This window comes from Triturus cristatus, chromosome 5_1 (assembly GCF_964204655.1).
Source record: "Triturus cristatus chromosome 5_1, aTriCri1.1, whole genome shotgun sequence".
In the NCBI taxonomy this organism is placed as follows: Eukaryota; Metazoa; Chordata; class Amphibia; order Caudata; family Salamandridae; genus Triturus; species Triturus cristatus.
This window is the reverse complement of record NC_140587.1, coordinates 399,447,060-399,472,347: the sequence shown is the minus strand read 5'-3', so window position 1 is coordinate 399,472,347 and position 25,288 is coordinate 399,447,060. Positions and strand designations below refer to the sequence as shown.

The 25,288-nt window shown below is 45.6% G+C and overlaps 1 protein-coding gene across 1 annotated transcript in view; it reads left to right on the top strand.

The window, feature by feature from the left end:
* DCAF13 (DDB1 and CUL4 associated factor 13) overlaps window positions 1-25,288 on the top strand; it is a 350,429-nt gene that overhangs the window by 36,802 nt on the left and 288,339 nt on the right. The window contains exons 3-5 of the mRNA XM_085605122.1: window positions 663-770; window positions 1,676-1,765; window positions 5,173-5,328. Of these exons, the coding sequence (XP_085461248.1) occupies window positions 663-770; window positions 1,676-1,765; window positions 5,173-5,328 (354 nt within the window). The remainder of the gene's footprint in view (window positions 1-662; window positions 771-1,675; window positions 1,766-5,172; window positions 5,329-25,288) is intronic.

Sequence of the window (25,288 nt, the reverse complement as noted above, 5' to 3'; positions counted from 1 at the left end):
ACATACCCAAAACACACCTCAATGCCACTCACATCTAATACTAGCAAAACAGTGAAAACAAATAGTAAATAAGCAATCACCAGCACTAGCGCAATGCAAAATCTACTCACTGGTATGGATTTCCATATATGAACACCCACAATATAATCTTGTGTCTTAACAAACCATGCCACAGAATGTAGAATTGTATCTGGGAATTTGACTCTTGCCAAGCGTTCTCATACTGCGATTAATCCCCTGTTTTAATTTCATGCAATCACACAAACTTAGATTATTATACTTCAAAAGAGTCTGTTTATCAGTCTTGCATGTGTGAAAGTCTGAATCTCCGGTCTGCTTTCAAACAAGTTATCTGCAGCTCAGACATATGTGCAGTAAAAGAAATTCTTATTTTAAAGATGGCTAGCAATCCTGGTTAATTATGTCCCTATTAATAGTTAAATGTTTGAAACCAAGATGTGTATTCAGTAAACAAAATGAAGTATGTTGAAACCCTAATTTGAGTTCCTGAAAATGAATCTAATTTAGGAGAATATATCATTATTAGTTCAAATTGTTTGAACTGTAGCTAATGTACATCTCTGATATATTATTTGTTCTTCTTATGCTTATTGCTTCTTTTTACTTATATGTATAACCAGCATTTGGCTTTCTTGTTTTAGGTTAAGGTTTGGAACTTGACCAAGAGGGAGTGTGTCAGAACTATACAAGCACATGAGGGCTTTGTGCGTGGGATGTGTGCCCGCTTTTGTGGTACCTCTTTTTTTACGGTAAGTATGTGTTTACCGTATTGAGATTACTGTCCTTAATCACAGTCAGAATGTAGTCAACTCTTCACCTGGCTACTCTTGTCATAGAAAGTCACTGTTATCCCAGAATTAATACAAATATGTGAAGGGACTTTTAGGAGAGTAGGAAGGAAGAATCAAGCCAATGTATTTCAGAGTTTGGAAATTTCTCACAATACACAAAACAAGATTCAGGGAGTAGTCAAATGCACTGAAGTATTGGGTAAACTTGAGCAGCTGGAAACTGCTAAGGTGTGTTGGTTGGTCGTGCCCATCAGTAAGTAGGTTTTACAATACATTTACAACAGTCATGTGGCAAGAGTGGCATGTTTTGTAAGTTATGTAGCTAGGGACACTTGAATAACAAGAAAGTAAATCCACTGTGATATATTTAACCACAAACTAGGAATAGTTTCTGATTGATCCAAATGAATTCATTAGGGTCTCCAAGTTAGCCTAATGCTAGATATTGCATGAGTTATAGAGTATTGGTGGCTGAAACACGGAAGACTTGTGACCCATTGTTACTGAAGACCGTCATTGGAGAAGGTGTTTGGTCCAGATAGACATGCCAGTCTGTTTTCGAAGCCGTTCCTTGTTCGGTCTATCCCAAAGCTTAATTGAGGCAGGTTCCGTGTCCCTTCCTCTGCCACCTTGATGTTGACCATCAGTCTAAAGCGCCAGGATGCCCGTAGGGCGATAGTTGCGCTATATAAGTTCCACATCAATCAATCAATCATGTTGTTGGATTTAGGACTCTATCCTAACTGAGCAATTGAACAAAGCTCGACAGTTGCATGTAGAAGCAATAGGTTTCCTTCACAGGTGAACATCCCCTTATCTTGTGTTAAACTTTCTCATTGTGTGTGTTTGTATAACATATCTAGGTTGGAGATGATAAAACTGTGAAACATTGGAAAATGGATACCCCAGGATATGGAGAGGAAGAGGAACCTCTACACACAATACTTGGAAAGGTAATATAGCTGTTCTTTGGCTGCTTTTGAAACATATTATTGTCAATGATCATATGTAGTCTTTCTACATTCACATATGTTCCTCCGTCGACTCTTATTGGATAAGGCAAGAATCCCTTGGCAACATGCAGAGACCACTGTACTGAAGACCATTTCTGGCCAGCTGTACTGCCACAAATAGATGGTTAAATAACAAATGTGTAATTCTTCAGAACCAACTCCTTTTCTCATAACTGACTGGGAATAGCATTGTTTGAAATTGATTTGGTGGCTAGTGCCCAAATCCACATCAACATGGATACTTAGTGCTACTTGAATCACGCAATGACCATCAGCCAGGCTTTTTGGGACGTGTAGCGGTTATATTTCTGGCAGAAACCTTGCAATGTCCCTATTGTAAATTTGTTATACCAACAATTGCATCCCCAAATCCCACCCATGCGGTTAGCGCCCCAAGGCATTTTATGCATCCAGGAGTCACATATCAGACGCTTCTTCAAGGGGAATCATGCTGCAGTGTCTAGTAGGGCACTTGAGTGGTACAAGTTTAATATGGTTACGAGAGGGATCTGTCTGCAAGAAGTGGTAGGGGTCCGCAAAGTACTTGAGTGGGAGATCAGAGAAGCTGAGATACTTTTACCCTCACTTGAAAGGGCTTTGGTCCAGGATGCCTCAAAATACCCTTTGCTGACTGAGGCCTAAACCCTATCATAGCAGGTGCTTCGATCTCAGTGCCTAAATAGCCAAGACGCATTGAGAGCCGAGACAAATCTGGTTGCCTATCCCAACCTTCTGGAGATAGCCTACACACAGTGAGACATCTTAAACGCTTTCTTTGAATACTACTCCTCCATATACAAGACATCACCCTCATCGGGCGATGGCACAGTTGACACTTTACTGACTGCACTCACCTTCCCGCACATCTCTAACGCCCTCAGAGATGACATAGATGCATGCATTACGATCCCCCAAATTGCTCAGACCTCTCCCCATCCATGATACTCTTCATACATTTGCACAGGTGGTAGGTCTTCGAGTCAGCTGGGCCAAGGCGTATATGTACTTGCTCAGCCACAATGCAAGGTTAGACACAGACACCGGACTGAGTTGGAAAAGCAATGTAGTCCGCTACCTCAGAGTCTGTGTCTATTGCTCCAAAGCCAATCTCTATGAAGGAAACTTTGAGAGAGCCCTTTCTGCCCTTAGCTACAACTGGGAATATAGCCTTATCCAAAATTATCATCCTAACTCTGCTACTGTGCTACTTTGTAAACGTCCCCGTTATTCCCCCAAGGAGCTTTTTCCTGGACCTCAACACCATGCTAGGGGAGCTGATCTGTGGAGACAAGCATCACCGAATCGGGCAAAAAAATCTACAGCTCTAAGTCAGCAGAGGAGGGCTTGGTGCCCCATCGTTCGAGGCATACTAATTAGCGGCACAACTACAGTGGTTGTTGTAATGGCTAGCGGGGCGGCTAAATGGAGAGACATGCAATGGATCCGGACTCCTTACGGTATCTATGCTTCAAAATTTCATGCTCCCCCAGACTACAACCTGAGCCGCATGCTCCCTAGAAGTCACAATTGCCCGCAAATGCCTTGCAAGGGTTTAGTATATCATGCGCCACATTCCATCATACGCCCCAGCGCTCCTTCTGCTGGGCCTGCTGCGATTTCCTGGCGCCTACCTCTCCTCCAGCTTGGTGGGCTGGCATGAGCTATCGCTAGGCACAGTGGGGGATCTCTTTGCTAATGGACACCTCCTCACCTTTGACCAACACGTCTCAGAACATTGTATTCCACGTGGGCAGTTTCTCACATACAGGCAGCTGCACAATGCATGTCAAACCCTCTGGTTCACACAAGACGAACAACCCCAGATGAACTCCGTTACAAAGACTCCATTGCATGGGGAGAGGACGCCACTTAATAATGTGGATATATAAGGACTTTTGGGAACACACAGGGTACCAGTGGCAACTCTGAGAGGCAAATGGGAGGATGATACATGACAAAGAGTGTGAACTGGCTCTGGAATTTCCTCAACAAGTGTCCAGAAGTGCCCGGTTTAAAAGTATACCTCTTGCTATCTTACACAGGGCCTATTTGACGCCAACGCAGTTCAACCTCTTTTTCCCTCATGCACATCTTACTTGGCCCCAGTGCTGGTTGGTCTCTGCAGAGCTACAGCACATGTTGTGGTCCTGTCCAGCCTTATCCTCTTACTGGCACTCCATCCACACTGTACTACAACAGGTCGCTGAATGTACAGACATCAACCTGTGGGAAGCTTTTGGGATATTAAAGCGTAGGATGCGACACAAGGTGAGGACACGCATCGCTGACCTGGTCCTTCTGCACACTAAGGAAGTCCTCATCCTACAGTGGAGGGCGGAGCGGGTGCCGTTGGAGGCGGCATGGCACGGGGCGAAGTGAAATAGGGGGAAGGCCAAGGGGAAGGCACTACGACACGAAGAATGCAAATGATTTGTACCTCTCTTTTTTTTTTTTTTGTATACGATAGCCCAAATAAAATCTTAAAAAAAATTACAAGAATTAACAGCAGTTTGTGCAGCCTTTAGAGCAGTACATTGATACTCAAAGTGCGGCCCCCTGGTGAACAGCCGCATGAGTTGCTGTTTAGTTACTGAGCACTAACATTCAGAAATTTTTTTTAAATGAATGTTCAAGCATTTATTAACCTGCAAATAAATGCTTGCCCTTTTATAAAATGTTTTTTTTTTTAGACCTCCTTGCACAATCCCTGACCCACCCAGGCCCCCTGCCGCCACCCTGCTGGCATCAGTGCGGCCCTCAGCCACACCAAACACTGTACTTTGTGGCCCCTGGGCAATGTTTGGGAGTACCCATGCTTTAGAGCAACCTGTCCCTTTTCATCATCTGTTGGTGTGGCCACTTGACTGCCCATTTATTTAGCTTCCTCAACTATGATATGTGGTGTGAATTCCAGAGCTCCCTCACCTGCCACAAGAGCTGTGAGTCTGGGAGTCGAGCATCACATCCCGAACTAGGGCCAGATTATTTTATTTATGCATCTCCATGCTTGTCACTTTTTTCATTCGGAACTCTGCAAAAGGTGAGTCTGGCTGGTGGAAAAAGTGTTACTGCATCTCTATTAAGATGATGAATGCCTCCAGTGGCCAGTAGTATTTATAAGGTTGTGGGCACATTTGTAAGGGCAGATTACTAGACTTACATCAAACTAAATTTAAGCACTGGGATGCAGACATTGCAGTTGTATTTCTGGATAGTGCCTTCCAATGTAAAATCAGGACAGGAGCCACTAAAAGTTGTGATCAGCCCTCTCATAAGCATGTACTTTTCTAACTTCCATTTAGACTTAAATATGAATAGTTTGTCACTGATTCTAATTGTGTTTACAGACTGTATACACAGGGGTTGATCACCATTGGAAAGAAGCGGTATATGCTACGTGCGGGCAGCAGGTAGACATATGGGATGAGCAGAGGAGCACTCCAATGAGATCCTTCACATGGGGCGTTGACAGCATATCCTGCGTGAAGTTCAACCCAATTGAGGTAATGTGTTTTATTTTTTATTTGGGGAAGACTTGTACTGAATCGGAGGTACCAAACAAGAAATGTGAGTCAAAGAGTACACCCCTCAAGGCAATGTTTTTCCAAAACAATTCAGCAGTAGTTGTCAATCAATGAATCAGTACAGATTTGTAAAGCGCTGCTTATCACCCGTAAGGGTATCCAGGCGCTGGGGATAGCTACTGCTGGGCCTGTTCAATCGGACTGCATTTTTATCCTGCTTCTGAACTCTTGGAGGGATGGGGATGTCCGGAGGTGGAGGGGGAGGCTGTTCTTGGTCTTGGCGGCCAGGTGGCAAAAGGAGCGGCTGCCATTCCTGCTTTGGCGGAAGCGGGGCGTGTGGGCGAGGGAGAGGGATGCAGAGTTCAGATGTCTGACGGTTGGTGGAAGTTCAGCCTGTGGTTAAGGTAGGCTGGTTCTTCGTAGTGCAGGGCCTTGTAGGCGTGGGTCAGCATTGTGATCTTGCACCTCTTGTGGACGGGGAGCCAATGGAGTGGTCTGAGGTGAGGGGTGATGTGGGTTCGCCTCAGGAGGTCAAGGACTAAAGCCTGGCTGCTGCGTTCTGGATGGTCTGAAGTCTGTTATGCAGCTGAGAGGTGGCGCCAGTGTAGAGGTGTTCCTGTAGTCCAGGCTGCTGTGACGAGGGCCTGAGTGATGGTGCGTCTGGTGCTGATGGCGAGACACTTAAAGGTTTTCCGAACCATGAAGAGAGTGAGGAAGCAGACTGAGGACACTGCGTTGATCTGTTTTTTCATGATGAGCTTGCTGCCAAGTATGATACCAAGGTTCCAAGCATGGTCAAGGGAGGGATGGGGGGGTGGCTAAGCTCTGCTGGCCACCAGGAATGGTCCCAAAGGGATGTGTTGCGCTTCGAAGAGGAGTACCTCGGTTTTGTCGGTGTTGAGCTTGAGGCAGTTGTTTTGCATCCTGCTGGCGACACTGGTCATGCACCTGTGGAAGTTGATTTTGGTGTTTGTGGGTTCTACGGACAGGGAGGGGATGAGCGGAGTGTCACTCTCTGAGACCACAAAAAATGTGTTGGCCTTCTCTGTGGGAAAATCTTAAGGTAGAAATGTAGGAAGAAAGTCAGATTCAAGGCTTCCTTGCTTGATAAGTAATATACAGTGTTGAAAGACTTATCCATGACTGTAATGAGGTCTGTTTTGTAAATGTTCTTTGTCTTGTTTAATCATATTTGGTGATCTCCAAGGTGACATTTACTGCTCTAATGCCATTTTCACTTTTGAAATGTAAGATACATCATTCTTTGGAAGGGGCTGCATACTAAAATGAATTGTCTCTTTTGAGGTGCATATCCCAGTATTCTTTGTTTCTTTCACCAACTACCATCAGTGTTATGGAAGTCAATTGTGTTAGAAATCACTCACCCATCAAATCTATATACACTGTTCTTAGTTGCTCCACCTCATTTTATTAGCTACTGTATACTTGAATAACTTATATCTTCCCATTTGGAAATTACACTTATAAAATGTAATAAGTTATTCTAGTGTTTTCCTTTTAGAGATATAGGTCTTGCAGCAGTGAAAAAAACGTTGAGTTTTTCAATACCAGGGTATGTAAAACTTAAAAGTAAATGTCCAACTTTTTAAATACGCTGCACCCTGACCTTTGGGCTGTCTAGGGCATGCCTTGGGGGTGACTTTTATGTATTACAAATGAAGTTTTGGACCTGGCAAAAGATTTATTTTGCCTGGTTGAAAGTCAGTGTAAACTGCACATACAGGCTCGGCAATGGCAGGCCTTAGACATGTTTGAAGGCCTACTTAAGTGGGTGGTACAGTTTGTGATGTAGGCCCACTAGTAGCATTTGATTTACAGGACTTGGGCACATGTAGTGCACTGTATTAGGGACTTATAAGTAAGTTAAATGTGCCAATTGTGGATAAGCCAATGTTACCACGTTTTCGGGAAAGAGTATTGGTCAGCAGTGGTAAAGTGTGCAGAATCCTAAGGCCAGCAAAAGTGAAGTCAGCAAAAAAAAGCTCTGAAGACAAAACGTTAGGGATAACCACATCAAGGATGCCAGTTCTAAGAGCCTCCTTTTCCTACATCTATATTCCTAGCAGCTCGGATGAGTGCCTCTGAAGGCTTGCTTGCACATCAGTCATGGTAATGGACACACTGGTTTGAGTGGCTATGTTGCTATAACTCAGAATGGTGTATGAATGATTAGTTGCTAAAGGAGGCATCATTGCTTTAAGATAGTCAGTTAATTTTAGACTTCAAGATAGCTGGGACCTCTTATACTTTATCTTAAGTGTGACTTGTAAAGCGCGCTGACACCAAAGGCTTTCTGGCGCTGTTAAGACAGAGAGAGTGAGGGACGAAAAAAGGCGAGAGTCGCATAGGTTAGACTCAAAGAGGGAAGAGGTGAGTTTTTAATAACTTCCTAAAGTTCAAGAGGGAGGGAGTGGATTTGATGAGGAGAGGAAGAGGGTTCCAGAGACTGGGAGCCAAGTGAGAGAAGCGGCGACCACCGAATTTCTTTGTTTTAGTTTTGGGGGTGACAAGTAGGTGGCGATAAGCAGATCGAAGGTTGCGTATTGGGTGATGAGGGATGATTAAGGATTTGAGGAACGCGGGGCCGGGGCAATGGAGAGCTTTAAATGTGAGGCAGGCCACCTTAAAGGCTGCTCTCTGGCCTATTGGTAGCCAGTGTAATTTATGAAGTAAAGGTTTGGCCGATTGCCATCTGGGGGTTTTGTGAATGAGTCGGGCCGCTTGATTCTGAACTATCTGAAGGCGATATAACAGAGATTGTGGGAGGCCATAATAGAGGGAGTTCGAGAAGTCCAGCCGGGAAAGCACAAGTGAAATGACGACTTGGGTGAGTGCGGCAGGTGGAAGTAGATGACGAACTTTACGAATCTTCCGAAGCTGATACATGCATGATGAAATGACCGCACCCACTTGATTTTTAAGGGATAATTCGGAGTCAATAATCACTCCCAGGCTCTTCACTGATTTGACCGGGGCTGGAGGGAGACCAAGCTCCGAGGGCCAGAACTGTGGTCCCCAGTGGATGTGACTGAGTCCAGGGAGGAGAAGCTCAGTTTTTCCGGGATTTAGCTTCAATTGATTCTGGTTCATCCAGGATTGAATATGAATCATCACGGAATGAAATGTTTTGATGTCGTGAGGGGAATTAAGGGAGAAGATGATCTGAAGATCATCGGCGTAGTTGTAGACAACTGCGTCCCATTTCTGGAGGGATTGAATCGGGGGCCTGAGGTATAAATTAAACAAGAGCGGTGAGAGGGAGGAGCCCTGAGGGACTCCGCAGACCACGGGCGTTTTGGTTGCAGTGTAAGGGCCTAAGCGGACGGCCTGAGTTCTGCCAGTCAGAAAGGACTCAACCCACTTAAGTGCGGAGCCCTGGATGCCCGCTTGCCTGAAACGGTGGAGAAGGATGTCATGGTCCACCGTGTCGAATGCGGCGGACAAATCCAGAAGTACAAGGGCTTGAGAGACTCCTGCATCTGCGTTCCTCCTAAGTGTCTCCAAGACTGCCAAGATGACAGCCTCAGTAGAGTGGGCAGGCCTGAAGCCGGCCTGGTTAGGCTCAAGATAACCAGAAGATTCAATAAAGTTGGAGAGGCAGCAAGTAACATGAGCCTCCAAAAGTTTTGAGAAATAGGGGAGAAGGGAAATGGGACGATAGTTCGACGGTTGTGCAGAATCAGCACCGGGTTTCTTAAGGAGGGGCAAGAGGGTAGCCTCCTTAAAAGGGCTGGGGACAATGCCTCTGTTGAGCGAGCCATTTAGCAGGGGTAAAACACAGTCAGGTAAGCTGAGACAGATACTCCGCAATACAGAGGGTGGACAGCTGTCGTTAGGAGAGCCAGATTTCACACGGATGGCGAGTTCCGCCAATGAGAGTGCGTCCAAGGTAGGGAAGGTAGAAAACGTGAGGGAGTTGTCAGAGGGAAAGTTCGGTGTGAGTGACTGGGGTAGGGAAGGTATAGAGTTTTTAATTTTTTCAATCTTTTCCAAAAAATAGAGATTAAGGGTGTCACAAGCTTCTTGCGTGGGGGTTTGGGCTGGGAGAATTCTGTCGTCGGTAGTGAGTTCGTTCATTACTTTGAACACCTCTTTTGATTTATTTGCTGCGGACGAAATCCTGATAGAGAAGTGTTCTGTTTTTGCTGCAATGATGGCCGATTTATATTCCCTACGTGCAGTCATGTAGGACTGCCTGGCTACGTTGGAATAATCACGTCTCCAGATACGTTCCAGCTGGCGGGTTTTTGTTTTCTGTTGCTTGAGGTCAACAGAAAACCACCTGTGGGAATTGTGATGTCTAGTTGGGGGGAATTTGGTTAGGGGGGCATTAAGGTCACTGGCTGACTTCAGCCAGGAACCGATGTCATGTTCTATTCCTTCGATGTTATCAGGGGAGTTGAAAGCTGGCCGAGTGTCAGCCAGGGTTATGAGAAAGCCCTGAGAGTCGAAAGTACTCCATTTACGTGAGGAGCCGCCGGCCATCAGGGGAGCAAGAGTCCGTCCAGCAATAGTGATGATGGTATTTACTAAGTGGTGATCTGACCAGACACAAGAAGAGATAACTGGCTGGGACAGGGCCAGGTTACAAGTCCAGATCTGATCCAAAATATGGCCCTTAATATGGGTGGATTGGGTGACCTGTTGGGTGAGGTTCAGGCTAGTAAGAGTCTCGAAAAGCTCTAAAGCATGAGGTCCGGCACTGGTGTCATTGAACCAATAATTTAGGTCACCTAGAAGGGCAAAACTGGAATGCTCCGTTAAGAGGTTAGAGAGATGTTCACTCAAAATAGTGGAGAAAGATGGCATAGGGTGTGGAGGCCGGTATAACAGGAGGAAAGTGAAGGCACCGGTACCGGTTTCCACACTGATAAGTAGATTATCTACCTCTGGGAGTGGGAGGGAAAGGGATGAGATGGAGTTCAAACGCTTAGATATAATGGCTGCCACCCCGCCGCCGGGCCGGCCATCGGGGCGGTCGGCATGATGGATATAATAATCAGGGGGGAGGGCGGCCAAGATATCAGGGAGAGACTCAGACGTAAGCCACGTTTCCGTGAGCAGAAGTATATCGGGTCTATTATCCGTCAACAAGATAAAAATATCTTCAGCATGTTTCACTAAGGAACGAGTGTTCAAATAGGACATACTGATAGATGTGACATTTTTAGACGGATTTGCTGTGTTTGTGTATCGACCTGGAGAAGGTAGACCAGGGCGCATAAGGCCGGCAGTATGTGCACGACGGCTGGTGGTAGGGGACAGTGGAGGGGCAAAAGGCTGTAATTTTTTAAGCTCGTCGGGCGAGTACATAATGAGGTGACTAGCAAGGTGTGCCCTAGGGCCCGGCCTGGCGCGAACGGGCGCAGACGGGCTTACCTTAGGCGCACCTTCGGCGCGCAGACGGTGCGCCCGCTGCGCTCGTCCGCTGCGCGTCCGGGAAATGCACATTATATATAGACGTGGAAGGGTGGCGTCAGGGGCGTCGCCTCAGAAAGGGGCGTGGCCTCCGTCCTCGCCGGGATGGCGGTGTGAGAGAGTTGCAGGTTCTGGGTCGGCGGCAGCGCTGTGGCAACAGCGTGAAAGCAGGTAGGCACCAAGAGTGCAAGTACAACACGATTAATACAATCACAATAAAGTATTTTTAAAAGTCGAACACAAGACGCTCTCGGCTTCCGCCTCAAGAGCTCAGGTCTGTCTAACGCGCGGCGCTAGTTGGCAATGTTATTTATAGGGGCGGATATGATTGCTTGGCATGAGTCCGAACATATCAGTTGTAAAGGGGATATGGTTGCCTGGGCTTTACTTATTAAAGCATTCATAGCTAGACGTTTTCCATCTAGCCTTTAACATCAGGGGCACAACCACAGAATAGCAGTTAACTGTTTTTCCATGATTAGATTTTGTCTACAGAGGGCTGAGATCATTATGTTTCGTGCTACCTTAAGCTAGTACCAATTAGAAGAATCTTTGTTTATATCCTGTGACCTATTCATTTCCGCCTCAGTTTAAGGATAATCAACTCATGGCTCATTAGAGCTTAAATCTACAAGCTCTGTGTCGGTGGCACTGTGGGAGCTTCCCTTGTCCTCAGAATCTGAAGCTATGGCAATCTTTCTAGATGGTTTGAATATGCTGGACTTCGGAAGGTGTCCATCATTAGCCTTAGGTCTGCCTGATTGCTAGATGGCAGAAGGGGAGGCTGTGATTAGTGGAAGAATGTAAAGATTACCTGATGAGTGGAGTACAGTCGAAGTAATGTTGCTATACTGGCGCGTTTGTAAGGTATTTTTTCCTTAATCCTTCGACTTCAGGGAAACTTCCTGTTTGGAAGGGGACCATCTTTAACATGTTTCCTTTCCTATCTCGAAAGTGGGCTCTTTGAAGCCATAAGCTTCATCATGTTAGACGTCATTGCTCTATAGCTGTGGTAAATTTGTGAAGTTCTGAAGCGTGAATAATAATAGTTCTGATTTTTTTTTTATTTTGAAAAACAACAGGTCCTTCAAGAACAATGCAACATGCGATAAATATAGACCAGAGTCGGCTCTATATCATTTATACAATGCCCAGCCGGGCATTGAAGTTTTAATGATCAATTAGAATTAATTTCTGACATAAAATTAGAATGTAGAGTGGGACACAGTCCTGTGTCCTTACAAACTAAACAGAAAGTGCAGACAATCAAACACAAAAAACATACATCAGGCTGAAGAATGAAGCTTATAGCCAGTACAAATACAAGGGCAAGCTTTCTTAAAGGTACAACAACATGCACAATTTTTAACAAATGCGTTTAAGATGCATGTTTGTACATTGGGTCGACGACGTTTCGATCTATTCAACCAATACATAGATCATCATCAGGACTAGAAAGAGTAAAAAGCCTGAATTTACAATTCCTGTACAATTAGAGGGGGAAAAAATAAGAGAGAAAGGAAAGGTAAGTTAAAACCTAATAATACTGTGAGAAAAACTGTCAGTAACCATGCACTGCATGCCATACGTGAGAGACACATCTGGCGGCTGGTTGTTGAGGCGAAGTTAAGGTATGGCTGGTGAAGTGAACCGAGTGAACGAATCTTGCACATACGCTCAAGGCTGAGTTGGACAAGTGCAATGGACTAGGATGGTACGTGGTGGAGTATAGGTGAATCGCCAGAAGGTTAACGGTGAAGTGGTACATGAACACAATAGCGAAAAGGTCAAGAGGACGTGAAGACTAATGGAGAGCCGGTCGCGTCGTGACTGGGAACGAAGGAAGGCCGAAAACTAACCCAAAAGGAACCGAATCGCTCCTAGAATAGGTTGCACTGGAGTCCAAGTGAGGAGTTGCTTGCATGGGTCAGCCAGGATAATACCAGTGGTTCAGCTAACCCTAGGACGGAAAACAATTAGAACCCGAAAGGGTAACCAGGGAAGGGAAGGGCGGAGTGAAGGAAAGTACGCTCACCAGTAGTTCGATGCAACAGGTTGCGGGAATTTCAAAGAACGACCAACTTCCCAGCAAAGCGGCCTGCGAATCCAAGGTCCGCCTGTGGAAAACCATACCGCGGGAGTTAAGGGTGAGGGGAGCAAGGTCGTCGAGAACGAGCACAGTAGCGCGCCAGTATGACACTTACCAGCATCCAGGGGAACGCACAATCGCCAGTTGGTAGTGACCGACTTGGCTGGAGGGTAAAAGAAGGATTCAGGAGTCACGTGATAACGGACCCGGGTCATGTGACAGGAAGTGCCGGCCGTGCTGGGACGTGATTGCGTGAGTGAATAGATGGCGGCCATGTTGGGTCAGTGTAACTTGAAGAAGGTGAATACGGAAACAGAGCGTGGATCAGTTAAAACAATACGACGATCAGTTAAACCAGTATCGTAATTTCAACAATTGTCAAAGGCATAAAACAAGGGGTTATACAGAATTCCCATAATTTGCAGAGGGGTCTAAATAAGAGAGAGCCAATCTTCATTTCTGTTTAAACCATTGCGAATTGTGTCAAGTTGAATGATAAGCTTCAGTTCTTCTTTGTTCAGGATTTGTGCCAGATCACCACCTCTTGGTGGTAGCTTGATGATTCGCAGAACAGTCCATTTGATCTCATTGTCCTGGTGATTAGCCTGATTAAAATGTTCTACCAGTGGTGCATTAGGGACATTACAGCGAATCCTGCTGCGGTGTTGACCAATCCTTGTTTTAATCTTCTGGGTAGTCTGCCCAATATAGTTTTTCTTGCATGGGCACTGGATCAAATAAATCACATTACATGTGTTGCAATTCGAGAAACCATTAGAATTAATGACAATGTCACCGAACGAAAAGGATTTGCCTTCTAACGTCAGATCACACAAATTACAGTTGCCACATTTTGCATGCCCCACCAGTGGTGTGAGACCCCAATATGAATTAAGTGTTGTGGGAGGTGTTTTTTTGGGAATTGCTGCTCGCACAAGGTGGTCTTTTAAATTGCGATTTTTGCGGAAGGCAAATAATGGTTTCTCCAGATTAAGGCTGCCTGCATTCAGTATAGGCCAGTGTTTCAGGACAGATTTTCGCACCTGGTTTGAGATGACAGAGAAGGTGGTGACACATACAATTCTTTTGGTTTCTTTTTTGGGGTTGGGTGTGAGCAATGTTTCCCTAGGGCAATACCAAGCCCGTTTCTGGGCGTTGCGAACAAGACGTTTGGGGTAACCTCTAGTTTTAAGTTTTTCAGAGAGGACTGAGGCCTCGGTGAAATAATTCTCTTTAGAAAAGCAATTACGCCGAATGCGCAAAAATTGTGAGTATGGTAGAGAGTCCCTCAAGGCTCTGGGGTGATTACTCTCATAACGGAGCAGAGTATTTCGTTCGGTAGGCTTCCTGTAGAGTTTGGTTAGGAGCTCACCTTCAGAGTGGTATATGGTCAAATCAAGGAAGGGAATGGATGTGGAGTCACTGGAGAGTGTGAACTTGAGGCCTAGACAGTTGTTGTTAAGCCAATGCTGGAAATTAGCCAGTGAGTCAGTATTATTGTGCCAGATGAGAAAGACATCGTCTATATATCGACGCCATACTTTGACGCCTGATATAAAGGGATTAGTGGGTGACAGAATAGTGGTAGTTTCAATACAGTCCATGCATAAAATGGCCAAGTTTGGGGCAAAAATAGCGCCCATCGACGTGCCCTTAACCTGTTGGAAAAATATGTCATCAAAACAGAAGAAATTCCTAGTGAGGCAAATTTCAAGTAATTTCATGATGAATAACGTGGGGACTCCATGCGGTCTCGGTCTAGAGTCAAGAGTTTGTTGAATAACTCTGAGGGCAAAGGGCTGTGGAATATTGGTATAAAGTGATTCCACGTCAAGGGTACAGAGGAGGTGCTCAGAAGGATCAAATGGAAGGTGTTCTATTAAATTGATCATATCCATGCTGTCTCGAATATAGCATTGAGTCTGGGGTACGAAGTCTTTTATAAAATAGTTGACATACTGGCCTAGCGGTTCTAAAATAGAGCCGCAACCCGAGACTATAGGGCGGCCAGGGGGAGAGGTGAGGTGTTTATGTATTTTAGGAAGAGTGTAGATTACCGGTGTTCTGGGTGATTTGGCATTGAGAAATTGGAATTCTTTTGAGCTAAGAAAACCTTCATCTCTTCCTTCAGTAGTAATTTGAACTATAAGAGCCTGTAATTCATTTGTGGGGTCTCTAGGCAGTCTACAGTAGTGCTCAGTGTTGTGTAGTTGGCGGAATACCTCTGCTTTATAATCAGTGAGTTCTTGTAAAACAATGCCACCGCCCTTATCTGCGGATTTAATGATAAGGGAGTTGTTACTTTTTAAGGATTCAATAGCTTTCTTTTCTTGAAGGGTTATGTTAAATGGAATAAACTTTTTGGTGTCTCTCAAAGCGTTGAGGTCTTTGAGTACCATTTTTTCAAAGGTGACAATTTCCACCGGTACCATGTTGAATGTTGGAAAAAAGGTTGAGGGGGGGCGGAATGGTGTAAATGCAGTAGGTTGAGGTGTGGCATTATTCAAAAAATAGGCATACAGACGAAGGCGTCTGAAAAATCTAAGCAACTCAGCATGAAGGTCAAGGTAGTTGGGATGCGTAGTGGGGACAAAGGAAAGCCCTTTACTAAGCAGAGATAATTCAGTGTCTAGTAGGTTGTGTGTCGAAAGATTGAAAATGGGGATAGTTGCCAATGGAGGGGTTGCAGTTGTAGCGGAAGTTACAGTTGGTAAGACAGAAGTTTTACCAATGGTAAATTCCGCTACAACTGCAACCCCTCCATTGGCAACTATCCCCATTTTCAATCTTTCGACACACAACCTACTAGACACTGAATTATCTCTGCTTAGTAAAGGGCTTTCCTTTGTCCCCACTACGCATCCCAACTACCTTGACCTTCATGCTGAGTTGCTTAGATTTTTCAGACGCCTTCGTCTGTATGCCTATTTTTTGAATAATGCCACACCTCAACCTACTGCATTTACACCATTCCGCCCCCCCTCAACCTTTTTTCCAACATCCAACATGGTACCGGTGGAAATTGTCACCTTTGAAAAAATGGTACTCAAAGACCTCAACGCTTTGAGAGACACCAAAAAGTTTATTCCATTTAACATAACCCTTCAAGAAAAGAAAGCTATTGAATCCTTAAAAAGCAACAACTCCCTTATCATTAAATCCGCAGATAAGGGCGGTGGCATTGTTTTACAAGAACTCACTGATTATAAAGCAGAGGTATTCCGCCAACTACACAACACTGAGCACTACTGTAGACTGCCTAGAGACCCCACAAATGAATTACAGGCTCTTATAGTTCAAATTACTACTGAAGGAAGAGATGAAGGTTTTCTTAGCTCAAAAGAATTCCAATTTCTCAATGCCAAATCACCCAGAACACCGGTAATCTACACTCTTCCTAAAATACATAAACACCTCACCTCTCCCCCTGGCCGCCCTATAGTCTCGGGTTGCGGCTCTATTTTAGAACCGCTAGGCCAGTATGTCAACTATTTTATAAAAGACTTCGTACCCCAGACTCAATGCTATATTCGAGACAGCATGGATATGATCAATTTAATAGAACACCTTCCATTTGATCCTTCTGAGCACCTCCTCTGTACCCTTGACGTGGAATCACTTTATACCAATATTCCACAGCCCTTTGCCCTCAGAGTTATTCAACAAACTCTTGACTCTAGACCGAGACCGCATGGAGTCCCCACGTTATTCATCATGAAATTACTTGAAATTTGCCTCACTAGGAATTTCTTCTGTTTTGATGACATATTTTTCCAACAGGTTAAGGGCACGTCGATGGGCGCTATTTTTGCCCCAAACTTGGCCATTTTATGCATGGACTGTATTGAAACTACCACTATTCTGTCACCCACTAATCCCTTTATATCAGGCGTCAAAGTATGGCGTCGATATATAGACGATGTCTTTCTCATCTGGCACAATAATACTGACTCACTGGCTAATTTCCAGCATTGGCTTAACAACAACTGTCTAGGCCTCAAGTTCACACTCTCCAGTGACTCCACATCCATTCCCTTCCTTGATTTGACCATATACCACTCTGAAGGTGAGCTCCTAACCAAACTCTACAGGAAGCCTACCGAACGAAATTCTCTGCTCCGTTATGAGAGTAATCACCCCAGAGCCTTGAGGGACTCTCTACCATACTCACAATTTTTGCGCATTCGGCGTAATTGCTTTTCTAAAGAGAATTATTTCACCGAGGCCTCAGTCCTCTCTGAAAAACTTAAAACTAGAGGTTACCCCAAACGTCTTGTTCGCAACGCCCAGAAACGGGCTTGGTATTGCCCTAGGGAAACATTGCTCACACCCAACCCCAAAAAAGAAACCAAAAGAATTGTATGTGTCACCACCTTCTCTGTCATCTCAAACCAGGTGCGAAAATCTGTCCTGAAACACTGGCCTATACTGAATGCAGGCAGCCTTAATCTGGAGAAACCATTATTTGCCTTCCGCAAAAATCGCAATTTAAAAGACCACCTTGTGCGAGCAGCAATTCCCAAAAAAACACCTCCCACAACACTTAATTCATATTGGGGTCTCACACCACTGGTGGGGCATGCAAAATGTGGCAACTGTAATTTGTGTGATCTGACGTTAGAAGGCAAATCCTTTTCGTTCGGTGACATTGTCATTAATTCTAATGGTTTCTCGAATTGCAACACATGTAATGTGATTTATTTGATCCAGTGCCCATGCAAGAAAAACTATATTGGGCAGACTACCCAGAAGATTAAAACAAGGATTGGTCAACACCGCAGCAGGATTCGCTGTAATGTCCCTAATGCACCACTGGTAGAACATTTTAATCAGGCTAATCACCAGGACAATGAGATCAAATGGACTGTTCTGCGAATCATCAAGCTACCACCAAGAGGTGGTGATCTGGCACAAATCCTGAACAAAGAAGAACTGAAGCTTATCATTCAACTTGACACAATTCGCAATGGTTTAAACAGAAATGAAGATTGGCTCTCTCTTATTTAGACCCCTCTGCAAATTATGGGAATTCTGTATAACCCCTTGTTTTATGCCTTTGACAATTGTTGAAATTACGATACTGGTTTAACTGATCGTCGTATTGTTTTAACTGATCCACGCTCTGTTTCCGTATTCACCTTCTTCAAGTTACACTGACCCAACATGGCCGCCATCTATTCACTCACGCAATCACGTCCCAGCACGGCCGGCACTTCCTGTCACATGACCCGGGTCCGTTATCACGTGACTCCTGAATCCTTCTTTTACCCTCCAGCCAAGTCGGTCACTACCAACTGGCGATTGTGCGTTCCCCTGGATGCTGGTAAGTGTCATACTGGCGCGCTACTGTGCTCGTTCTCGACGACCTTGCTCCCCTCACCCTTAACTCCCGCGGTATGGTTTTCCACAGGCGGACCTTGGATTCGCAGGCCGCTTTGCTGGGAAGTTGGTCGTTCTTTGAAATTCCCGCAACCTGTTGCATCGAACTACTGGTGAGCGTACTTTCCTTCACTCCGCCCTTCCCTTCCCTGGTTACCCTTTCGGGTTCTAATTGTTTTCCGTCCTAGGGTTAGCTGAACCACTGGTATTATCCTGGCTGACCCATGCAAGCAACTCCTCACTTGGACTCCAGTGCAACCTATTCTAGGAGCGATTCGGTTCCTTTTGGGTTAGTTTTCGGCCTTCCTTCGTTCCCAGTCACGACGCGACCGGCTCTCCATTAGTCTTCACGTCCTCTTGACCTTTTCGCTATTGTGTTCATGTACCACTTCACCGTTAACCTTCTGGCGATTCACCTATACTCCACCACGTACCATCCTAGTCCATTGCACTTGTCCAACTCAGCCTTGAGCGTATGTGCAAGATTCGTTCACTCGGTTCACTTCACCAGCCATACCTTAACTTCGCCTCAACAACCAGCCGCCAGATGTGTCTCTCACGTATGGCATGCAGTGCATGGTTACTGACAGTTTTTCTCACAGTATTATTAGGTTTTAACTTACCTTTCCTTTCTCTCTTATTTTTTCCCCCTCTAATTGTACAGGAATTGTAAATTCAGGCTTTTTACTCTTTCTAGTCCTGATGATGATCTATGTATTGGTTGAATAGATCGAAACGTCGTCGACCCAATGTACAAACATGCATCTTAAACGCATTTGTTAAAAATTGTGCATGTTGTTGTACCTTTAAGAAAGCTTGCCCTTGTATTTGTACTGGCTATAAGCTTCATTCTTCAGCCTGATGTATGTTTTTTGTGTTTGATTGTCTGCACTTTCTGTTTAGTTTGTAAGGACACAGGACTGTGTCCCACTCTACATTCTAATTTTATGTCAGAAATTAATTCTAATTGATCATTAAAACTTCAATGCCCGGCTGGGCATTGTATAAATGATATAGAGCCGACTCTGGTCTATATTTATCGCATGTTGCATTGTTCTTGAAGGACCTGTTGTTTTTCAAAATAGTTAGCACCCTGGGTCCTTCGTACCTTACGGGTTTCCCCTTGTCAAGCTTTAATATAATAATAGTTCTGAAGCACAATAATAAATTAGTTCTGAAGTGAAGCTAGTGCTGAATTTCCCAAAAAGTTTAGCTGGATAGGGCAATAGGTCCCCTGATGTGGGCAGTATGCTGGTGAATACTGATACGTTGCACCTTTGTTGAGTTTAACCCCTTCGGTGCTCATGACGGAACGGTTCTGTCATGAGGACAGGGGCACGAAATCCCTCTGCTGCAGACATCAGAAGGATTTCCCTTCTTTTTATTGGCCTCGGGAGATTGGGGAAGAGCTTCCTCCAACTTCCCGAGGCCAATTTGCATTTTCATTGCAATGCCGATCGCACGAATGGCGCGCTGTCCTTGCAATGAAAATGAAACTGAAACTTAGTTTCAGTTTCATTGTTTCGGTGCTCGTGGGGCTATCTCAGCCCCCCGAGCACCGTAACAGATGGAAGAGGTTTCGTTGGAAAGGGGAGAATCTCTCCATCCCAATGGTACCCCTCCCTATTGAAGGGGCGATCCCCAAGCAGGGATCCACCCACTAGGCACCAGGGAGTGGGAGAGCGGCCCCTTGGGCAAGGGCCTTTGCTCCCTCCATATTTTTTGGCCTAATTCAGTCTTTCGGACAGGGCTGCAGCACCCAATCTTGCAGAAAGCCCACTAGAACCAGGAAATTTCTTTACAATGTAAATTAGGGGTGGGGGCTGCCCAATATGGGCACGCCAATGCCCCCATCCCCCTGCACAATAACAGTCTTTCTGACCCCCCGGGGGGCAGATGGGGGCTGCAGCCCCCAATCTGCCCCCACAGGGAGCCAGAAAGCCCACTTGACGCCAGGTTTTTTTTTTACATGTAATTTAGGGGTGGGGGCTGCCCAAGGTGTGCATGCCAATGCCCCCCCCCCCCCCCCCCGGGAGGGGCAGAAAGCCCACTAGAAACCAGGGATTTATTTTATTATGTAAATGTGGGGTGGGGGGGCTGTCGTATATGGGCACGCCAAAGCCCCCAACTCCCCCTGCCCAATTACAGTCTTTCTGCCCCCCCCCGGGTGCAGATGGGGTCTGCAGCCCCCAATCTAATCCCCGGGGTGGGGGCTGAAAGCCCACTAGACGCCAGGGTTTTTTTTTTTACGATTAATTTAGGAGTGGGGGCTGCAAAGATGGGCATGCCAATGCCTCCCCACAAAATTCCAGTCTTTCTGCCCCCCTGGGGGGCAGATGGTGCAGTAGCCCCCAATCTGACACCCGTGGGGGCAGAAAGCACCCTAGACACCAGGGATTATTTTTTTATAGGCCAGGGGTTGGGGGCAGCCCAGAATGGGCATGCAAATTCCACCACCCTATCCCCCAAAGAAAACTAAAGACTTGCTGCCTCTCCAGGAAGAAGATGGGGGCAATATCCACTGATCTGCCCCGGGGTGGGGTGGGGGGCAGAAACCCCACTAAGTGCCTGGGATTTTCTTTTTTATATAGGTGGGGGTGAAGTACTGGGTTTTTCAGAACCAACCCAGCGGTGCCAGGGGACACACCCAAAGACTTCGAGTTCTTCCTGTTTCGGACCACAGAAACACAGAGTCTTCTAGATGAAGTCAAAGATCGTATTTATTAGCTGCAGACCAATCACAGGTATCCGAGAAGTACACCACGATGTATGTTCTCAGGAGACTGCTCCCAACCAAAAACCAGTCTTTTCTTATATACAAAATATTACGCTCTGGGCAACACCGCCCCTATTTTACAAGTGGTCATTCACATATTTTCGCTTCAAAGAAAGAGCACAGTCATGATGATAATCCCACATTTCAGCTCAGTCAGCACATAATTATTTACCCAGCAAAGCTCAGAACCCTCATCAGATATCAGCAGACCCCAATAAAACGGACACCTCCTCCTCGTAAAGCAAGCCATAAAGTAGGAAACGGAGTCAGGTGTGAAAGAGATTAGTCAGGGTTCGTGTGGGAAGAACGACTTTATGGTGTGTCAAGCCCTGGTGCTAATCCCATTTGGCCGCAGTAAAAGGAACCGGCCGAACAGGACTGACCTCGGGCAGTGGAGTCAGGTTGCACAGGTCACCAAGAAGGCACAGAAGGTGTGCGTGTCCTTTAGGCCTAGGCAGGGCCTTAATTCGCTGCCTATGTGAGGGCAACCACAGAATGGTTACCGTTCTAAAATGGAACCCGAGGGTTCGATATGTAGTACCGTATACACGGTGAATTCATCGGTGAAACGTGACGAAAACACTCATACATACCGCATTAGTCATTTGGGGTTCGCTGATACCAAAATCGGCATGGTGGGACCATGCCTCCAACATGGTTCCGAAATTTACAGTACCACAGACCCTCCTTTTGCCCTTACGTAGGCAATAACTATACTCGTACTAATCTGAGTCCAGGTCTATATTCATAAGGCCATGGAGGTGTTGCTGTAGCATCATCCTATTGCTCAGCTCGTCCCTTTATACAGGTCTCCTTACACATGGTGTAACACAGAGGCTACACATTACAGGTGCACACTGTACACATAGAACAGGAAAAGAATGGCTAAAGTCGTCCCAGTGACTATTAGAATCTTCCATCCCCAAGCTGATATCAGTCCCCAGAACCACCCCATCATCGACCAGTCTCCTATATCCACATGGATGGATTCGGAAATCTTATGCAGTTTGGAAATGGCCTGGTAGACCGTCTGAGCGTTATCTGGTATGAAAATACAGCAGCTTGATTGGATAACCTTACATACCCCACCACGGTCTGCAAGTATGACATCTAGAACCATACGGTTCTGCAACGTCATGAGGCGATCCGCTTGGAGCTCAGCTGTCAAGTTACCAAGGGCACCAGCCGTTATATTAACAGTGGTTTCAACTACACGAGTCAGTTGTCTCAGGTTCCTACTATTGACCATTGGTCCCCAAAACGGCAGGAAACCCAGGAAAAAGTCTCCCGCTTCCTGACCGGCAGTATCCTCCTTACTAACAACGCCTCTCACAACTCTGGTCTTGTGATAATCAGAGGCGGCAGTAAATGTCGGCGGTAGCACATTTGCAACATAACACGTGCCCGAGAAATCCGGGGGCAACCATGTATATGCTCGATCATTACAAACAAAGTATGTACCCTTGGCTGCCAAAAACGCAGGGGAAAACTGTGATGGGAAAATGTACGTTTCAGCACAGTCACTCTTCCCTAATTGAGCTCTTGGATTCTGACCATTACCTTGTAAACAGAACCGGCCTATGTGGGGTACGACCCAAATCGGAGATGAACTTTTACGCTGTTTCTCGCCCAGACTAATGCTATACCCCGTCACGTTCCAACCCACATAAGCTCGCAACTCATCCTTGGGAATAGATGAATATGCATCGATATCTCTGCTCATATCAGCAACTCCTTTCATCAAGGCCTTATTGTTCATGCTAGGTCTAGTGGAACGCGGTGGTCGCGGGGAGTAGGTTTCAAGCGCAAAAAGATACATAGTCTGGAATGCCCATGATGACCCATTATAGCTAAACGGCAGCACTAGATATGGGATACCCTTATTAATGGTATGCGGCATCAAACCACACACCCAGCAATTTGTCGTATTCATAACTAGTTGGTGCTGGTGCAGGAGTTGAATAAACGAATTGTTTACGAACTCAGAATGTCTAGCTTGTTCGTGTTCAGGCAGAGGGTGGAAAGAGTGTGAGGAAACAGTAGGAGGAGGTATGGGCTGTATACTGGGTGCAAACGGCACTTGAAAAGACAATAATACATAACCTACCGAAAACATCATCATGCTAAATAGGACAAACAGACATAATATTACAAAACATTTGCTATTCATTACTTTACATATTCTGCTCTTAAAATTTATTTCCTCAGCGGGTCTCTTCATCTCGAAAAACTCCATCCTCTAATCGTGCTGTTCGCGGCGGATGAGTGTCTTCTGCTAAGGAGTACACCTGTCAGTCCAGGGAACGCCCTAGACCAACCAGACCGTTGACCTAACGTCTCCAGCTTGTACCCCAAAGTCTTGGCACCGCGACCCTGCAGCTGAACCTGGATGGCGGTTCGAAAAAGCAAAAATAGGAAAGTTTCTCAGATGGAAGAGAGAGCTGCACTTCTCAAAAAATATAAAAGAAGAAGAATTTTTATTTGTCCATAGTTCTCGGCCTCAAATCGTAGCGACTTCTTGTAGTTACTGTTTAGTCTTGAAACAAAAGTTCAGGCTCTGTAGTGTCCAATTGAATTGACAGTGGCACAGTTTCTTGCAAGATGTCATCACTTTCCTTCTCAGAAAGCGTTCCTTTTACTCGTGCATCGCTAAACGGCAGAAAACGAGGCACAGTCTCAGTCTCTGAGTCAGCGATCCCTTTCTGGACCCACTGGTCGTAAGGCAAAGGCAAAGGGACCCTCTTGCAGTGAACGCCGTGTATCCAGTTCATTTTCCCTTTTACTCGAACAGCCGATCTCGTTGAAAGAAGAACGAGATGGGGGCCGGTCCAACGGGGCTCATCATTCTTTGCCCTCTTGAAGTTTTTGACCAGCACCCATGATCCAGGATTGATAGGATGTCCTGGAGCTTCAGAGACCTGAGGCAGAGTATCAGGCACCTGAGGGTGTAAAACACGCAATTTAGCCGTCAATTCATACAAATAATCAAGCAGTACTGGATGTTCGATCTCACTGAATTTTGTAGGCCTTGGCACTCCCCATATATTGGCCGGGCGGCCAAACACGATTTCGTAGGGACTAAGTCCCACTCGTGAATGCACAGTCATTCTTGTTGATAGGAGTGCTAAGGGCAGGGCGTCAGGCCATTTAAGACCAGAACTTGCTTGGATCTTGGCTAATTTGAGCTTCAATGTGCCATTGTAACACTCTACTAGTCCAGTTGATTGGGGGTGATTTGCAGCGTGGAATTTCTGCTTTATACCTAGTTCCTCACATAAATTCTTCATCACTCGTCCCACAAATTCACTCCCATTATCACTCCATACCATTCTTGGCATCCCAAACCTAGGGAAGAATTCTTTGACAAGGGCTTTAGCTGTGGATAAGGCAGTATTGTCTTTTAGGGGATATGCTTCTATCCACCTTGAAAAAGCGCAGACAACAACAAGTACATATTTCAAATTGTTGCACCTTTCCATGTGGATGAAATCTAGCTGCAAAACCTCAAACGGATACGTTGGAGGCGCAAAATGATCAGCTGGAGTTGGGGTTCCCCTACCGGGATTGTATTTCAAACATACCATGCAATTATTGACCACATTCTCTGCACACTTGGGAATTCCAGCATTCTGCCATACTGGAGCTAACAACTTACAAATCCCTTTCACACTGATATGCGCCATTCCATGTGCCATCGTGACCACTGAAAGCACATATGCATCAGGTAACAACCATCGCCGGTGCTCTGACAAATCAACCCAACAACCATTTTCATCCAATTTACCCTTACTTCCTTTCCACATACTCAATTCTTTCTCTGTGGCTTCAGCTTGAAGGGACTTCACACTCTCTATCGTGTCTTCACACATTCCAACATCACCAACCCATCTTGCAGGGCCTGCAACTTACATTCGATTTGTCACATCTTTTGCTGTTTCTTTCACGATTTCGTCAGCAAACGCATTACCACAACCAACATCATCAATAATCTTCTTGTGTGCACTGCATTTCACAATCGCAACTTGTAATGGCAAGGTCAACGACTCAAGGAGATCATTCACCAACTGACCATTCTGAATCTTAGTTCCATGCGAAGTCAGGAACCCACGTTCTTTCCACAGGCGCCCAAAACTATGGGCCACGCCAAAGGCATACTGACTGTCAGTATATATGTTCACTTTCATTCCTTTCGACAACACACATGCTCTTGTAAGTGCAATTAATTCTGCTGCTTGAGCCGAATTATGTGGTATACG